The sequence below is a fragment of the Rhinoraja longicauda genome, chromosome 29 (assembly GCF_053455715.1).
Source record: "Rhinoraja longicauda isolate Sanriku21f chromosome 29, sRhiLon1.1, whole genome shotgun sequence".
NCBI classification, from domain to species: Eukaryota; Metazoa; Chordata; class Chondrichthyes; order Rajiformes; family Arhynchobatidae; genus Rhinoraja; species Rhinoraja longicauda.
The window spans coordinates 17657029-17663028 of NC_135981.1; the positions used below are offsets into that span (position 1 = coordinate 17657029).

Sequence of the window (6000 nt, forward strand, 5' to 3'; positions counted from 1 at the left end):
GCCACGGTTCACCTGGTCAGGACCAAACGGTTCAGCCCAGTCCCGGATAGACTTCCTCTTCACATCGAGGGCCGTCACGGTCAGACACACCGACCTCGCCCCGGTGTTCTTCTCTGACCACTGCCTCCTTCAGGCCACCTGTCACCTACAGGAGGACCGGAAGGCGGGCAGAGGGACGTGGAAGCTAAACGTGGAGCTGTTGACCCCGGAGAACGTTAAGGAGCTAAAGAGGGACTACGCATGTTGGAGAACTGTGAGGCCCCTCTTTGACTCCCAGACACTCTGGTGGGAGGCAACAAAGGAGAACATCAAGAAGTTCTTCGTCTACAAAGGTGTTCAGAGAGCAAGACAGGGTAAGAGGGAACTGTGTCAACTCCAGACAGATTTGCAGCAGCTACTCCTTCTGCAGAGGAGAGGGGTGGATGTGAGGGAGGAACTGAGAGAGTTGAAGGGCCGGCAAGCTCGGCTCTTTACCTCTGAATCCTCCAAGATCATCTTCCGGTCCAGGGTCCGCCATGTTGAGCAGGATGAGACGTGCTCACGTTACTTCTTCCATAAGGTTCACAGGGGGAGCTCTGTGATCAAAAGCCTTAGGGAGGAGGACGGCTCGGTAACATCCTCAAGATCTGCAGATCCTTTTATAAGGATCTGTACGATGTAAAGACCACAGACAGCACCGCCTCCCAGAACTTCCTGTCCTCCATCACGGAAGTCTTGGACGACAGCAAGCGGGAGAGTCTGGACCAACCACTGACCCTGGAGGAGCTGACTGGCTCCATCCGTTCCTTTGACTCGAGTAAAACTCCCGGAGGCGATGGCTTACCGGCAGAGTTGTACTCGGCTCTGTGGGACTGGGTGGGCCCGGACCTGCTGGAAGTGTACAACGATATACTCCTAGCAGGCAGCATGTCAGACTCTATGAGGAAGGGCAACATCACCCTGATCTACAAGCAGAAGGGGGAGATGAATGACTTAAGGAATTGGAGACCCATCACATTGTTGAATGTAGACTACAAGATCCTGTCTAAGGCCATCGCCAACCGGGTCAAGTCTGCTCTGGGACAGGTGATCCACCCGGACCAAACCTGTGCTGTACCTGGCAGGAAAATCTCAGACAGCCTGGTGCTGCTGAGAGATACCATTGCCTACGTGCAGGACAGACGGGTGGATGCCTGCCTGGTCAGCTTGGACCAGGAGAAGGCCTTCGACAGGATATCGCACACGTACATGAGGGACGTGCTCTCCAAAATGGGCTTTGGGGAGGGAATCAGGAAGTGGATACAACTGCTCTACTCTGATATCTGTAGTGCAGTCCAAATTAATGGGTGGGAATCAGACAGCTTCCCCGTCAGGTCTGGAGTCAGGCAGGGTTGCCCTCTTTCCCCTGTCTTGTTCGTCTGTTGCATTGAACCCTTTGCCGAATCCATCAGGAAGGATGCGAGCATAAGAGGAGTGACACTGCCAGGCAGTGGGGGCACTCAGGTCAAGGCCTCCCTGTACATGGACGATGTCGCCGTCTTCTGCTCGGATCCAGGGTCGGTCCGCAGACTGATCAGCGTCTGCGACCAGTTTGAGTTGGCCACGGGGGCCAGGGTAAACCGCAGGAAGAGCGAGGCCATGCTCTTTGGCAACTGGCCCGACCGATCTTCCATCCCCTTCACCATCAAGCCTGACTTCCTGAAGGTGCTGGGGATCTGGTTCGGGAAGGCTGGGGCATGTAACAAAAATTGGCTGGAGTGGATAGCCAAGGTGGGGAAGAAGCTGGAGCTGTGGAAGCAGCGCTCCCTCTCCATCACGGTGACAAATCTGGTCATCAGGTGTGAGGTGCTCTCGGGGCTGCTGTACTTGGCGCAAGTGTGGCCCGTCCCTCCCTCCTACGCCAAGGGGATCACCCGGGCCGTCTTCCGCTTCATCTGGGGGTCGGCGATGGACCGGGTGCGACGAGCCACAATGCACAAGTCGGCAGACAACGGGGGTAAAGACGTGCCCAACGTCGCCCTCATTCTGATGGCCACTTTCGTGTGTGGCTGCATCAGGTGAAGCGTAGAGCCAAGGCACGTGGGCACCAAATGCCACTACCTGCTGAGGTTCTACCTGTCCCCGGTGTTGCGAAGGATGGGCCTGGCGCAGATGCCACGCAATGTGCCAGTCAGCTGGACATTGCCGAACCATCTGTCGTTTGTGGACAGGTTCTTCCGGACCAACACCTTTGACCACAAATCCATCGGGCAGTGGTCAGCACGGAACGTCCTGCAGGCACTGCAGGGGAATGACTCCATGGATCCTGTGGCATGGTTCCCAGAACAGACAGCCCAGCTTGTCTGGCAAAATGCCTCATCGCCAGAACTCACCAACAAGCACCAAGACCTGGCTTGGCTGGTGGTGAGGGGAGCCCTCCCAGTCAGATCCTTCCTGCACCGCCGGAACCTCACTACCAGCGCACGCTGCCCTCGGGACGGCTGCTACGGAGAGGAAACGGTGGCCCACCTCTTCAAAGAGTGTGGATTTGCCAGGAGAGTCTGGAGAGGTCTGCAGGGGTCCCTGTCACGATTCATTCCGAGCAGCTCCGTCACAGAGGACTCTGTGCTCTACGGACTGTTCCCAGGGACGCATTCCGAGACTGACATCGAGTGCTGCTGGAAGGTCATCAACTCGGTGAAAGACGCTCTTTGGTCTGCCCGATCCTTGTTGACCTCCCAGCGGAGCGAGCTGTCCGTCAAGGAATGTTGCCGACTGGCCCGCTGCAGACTGCAGGAGTACGTGCTGAGGGACGCTCTGAAGCTCGGTGCAGCCAACGCCAAGGCCCTGTGGGGGAGGACCACAGTCTAGGGTCCTTCCGCTGCTGGACATGGGGGGCAGGGTGTGGTGGAGAGAGACGCCCCTCCAAATAAGGGATATGTATGTAAATGTATGTAAATGTCTAAGTAAATGCCTGTATTGAATATGTAACCTCCGGAAATGTCGGATGGGTTTGTTTAAAAATGATGTTTTGTAAATGATATTTATAACTTGAATAAAGTATTTTTGATTAAAAAAAAAATAAAAAAAAGTTATATCTACGTACTTGTCCAAATGTTTCTGAAATGTTGTAATAATACCTGTCTCCATCGCTCCTCCTGCAGCTAATTCCATACACCCACCCCCTTCTGTGTGAAACCTCAGGTTCCCTTCAATCTTTACCCCCTCACCTTGTCCTCTGGTTCTTGATTCCCCTACTCTGGGTAAGAGACTGTGCGTCTACCCGATCTATTCCTCTCATGATTTTGTACACCTATATAAGATCGCCCTTTATTCTTCCAAGGAATAGAGTCCCAGCCTGTTTAACCTCTCCCTGTAGCTTAGGCACTTGAATCCTGGCAACACCCTCATAAATCTTCTCTGCACCTGTTCCAGTTTGAAAACATCTTTCCTATAACATGGTGCCCAGAACACAACACTCTAAATGCGGCCTCACCAACAACTTATATAACTGCAACATAACCTCCCAACTTCTATACTCATTGTTCCACATAGAGATATGCTTTTGTAGTAGCCAAAGACTACTGCTGCGCCACCATGCCGCCCACATAAACAATAAGCACAATGAGAAACAATAATGTGCATTCAAATCAAATACTTCAAATGTTCGTAAAAGAGAAGATAGCTTGGCTCTGTGGCAGCTTTAATTGGTACAGTCTCTTCGAGAAGATTACCCATCTTTATCAGAGAAATATCTATTTATGTGGACAGCACAATGGTGCAGCGGTAGAGCAGCTGCCTTATAGCGCCAGAGACCCGGGTTCGATCCTGACTACGGGTGCTGTCTGTACAGAGTTTGTATATTCCCCCCGGGACCTGCGTGGGTTTTCTCCAAAATCTTCGGTTTCCTCCCACATCTCAAAGTATAGGTTTGTAGGTTAATTGGCTTGAATTAAATGAAAATGGTCCCTAGTGCGTGTAGGATAGCATTGATGTGCGGATATCACTGGTCGACAAGTGGGCTGAAGGGCCTGTGACAAGAGTCAAGAGTGTTTTATTGTCATACTAGACCAAGTGAACCCATTGGGCCCAAACCTTTCCTGTATTGGTGCAGCACCCTCTCCTCCCCCCCTCCCCCCCTCCCCCCCTCCCCCACTCCCCTCTGCCCCCCTCCCCCCCTCCCCTCTCCCCCCCTCCCCCCTCCCCTCTCCCCCCCTCCCCCTCAGTCTGAAGAAGGGTCTTGACCCGAAATGTCACCCATTCCTTCTCTCCAGAAATGCTGCCTGACCCGCTGAGTTACTCCAGCATTTTGTGTCTACCTAGGTCCGGAGGCCCGGGCGCCGCCTAACGGAGGTTGCATAGCAACCTGCTGCCCGGCCCGGGCGGCCACCATTGGTGGATCGGGAGCACGTGGCCGCTGGCTGGGTGAGGTCATGTGGGGCATGGGCGGTGACATTATCCTTTAACCCTTATTTGGGAGAGAGGAAGTTGGCAACCATACTAATACAGGACAAGGGCGGTCCCGGACGGGACAAACCAATTGAGCCCAAAATACGGGATGTCCCAGCTATTATGGGACAGTTGGCAACCCTAACTTAGATACACAGCCAAATATTTGAGTCCAGAACAAACAGTACAGTTAGTGCTTGGTGATAACAGGAGTACAGTGAAACAGATGGATTCTGCACGTATTTACTGATCAACTCTGTTAAAAGATAGACACATAATGCTGGAGTAACTCAATGGGTCAGGCAGCATCTCTGGAGAGAAGGAATAGATGACGTTTCGAGTCAAGACCTTTCTTCAGACTGGGAGTCATGGAAACTTGAGGTATGAAACGGTACAGAACAAATCAGCCGGCACGCATGTCCCAAGAAAGGTGGAGCCCACAATGGTCCATTGTTGGCTGCGTATGAGGTGACAATGAGGATTAATCAACAGATATGAAACTAGCAGGATGACTAGGGTGGGGGAGGGGTGGAGAGAGAGAGGGAATGCAAGGGTTACTTGAAATGAGAGAAGCCCATATCCATGCAGCTGCGTTGTAACGTGCCCAAGTGACATATGAAGTGCTGTCTCTATTCCGTTACGAAACCTCTAAACCTTTTCCAATCCAGCCACTCTTCAAAGCTTAGTTCGACTATAGTAATAACAGAAGACTTTAAAAAAAAATTAAAGCCATAACATTAAGACAACATTTCATTCTGCTTCACGGAGTTGTAAGTTTTAGTGATTCACTGGGTATAATCACAACTGAATCCACATACCTCGTTTAAGGATTTTGTCCCTGGTCCTTTGGTTCAGCACTAAAGGTTGAGGTGGTCGTCTGGTGTCAACAGCAAAAGGATTGGGATTTGAGCCAAAAAGAAAATTGAGTAAAACTGCTAAAAGGCAACAAAGCCCAAGAGAGAGAAGGAGCAACATGCTGATTGAACATTAACAGCGCTGGAATGCAATTCAGTGCAAGGGTCAGCCAGAGAAAATTAAGTGCAGGAAGTAAAATCAGGGACTCAAGTTATCACAACTTGGTATTTAAATAAAAAAGATATGTTATATAACTCAATGCCATTTCTTCCACGCTGAAGGCTGAATGATTTAAGCATTGGTCGAAAACAATCAAAGATTTGTTGTCAAAAAATGCAGCCCAAATTGCATTAGAATCAGTACTGCAAATAAACGAGGCCTTAAATTTAGGCTTGTTCACTGATAATAAACTCCAAATACCTGAAAAAAAACAGTCATTAAAGTCAATCCAATAGCTCCCAAATTTTCTTTCACAATTTATTTCCATTTGATTCTTTCTGAAAATATAGTGCTAGACCAAGTGGTTAGGCCAGTGAAGGAATCCATTGTTCTAATAAATATCCGATTGCAGTAATCTGTAAAAGTGTGATTCTGACAATTCTGCTCTTGTTTCATTGCTTATGTACTTGCTATGACAATAGTGCTCAGTTCAACGGAAGAACATAGAAACTAAATTTGAAGATCACCTTTGAAATATTTTGCTAGAACTATTTACTGTTTTTTACGTGGAATTAATGA

The 6000-nt window shown here is 50.1% G+C and overlaps 1 protein-coding gene across 1 annotated transcript in view; it reads right to left on the bottom strand.

Moving 5' to 3' along the window:
* Positions 1–5382, bottom strand: part of LOC144607565 (all-trans-retinol 13,14-reductase-like) — a 61755-nt gene extending 56373 nt beyond the window's left edge. The window contains exon 1 of the mRNA XM_078424461.1: positions 5226–5382. Coding sequence (XP_078280587.1) covers positions 5226–5382 — 157 coding nt within the window. The remainder of the gene's footprint in view (positions 1–5225) is intronic.
* Between the last annotated feature and the right edge of the window lie 618 nt (positions 5383–6000).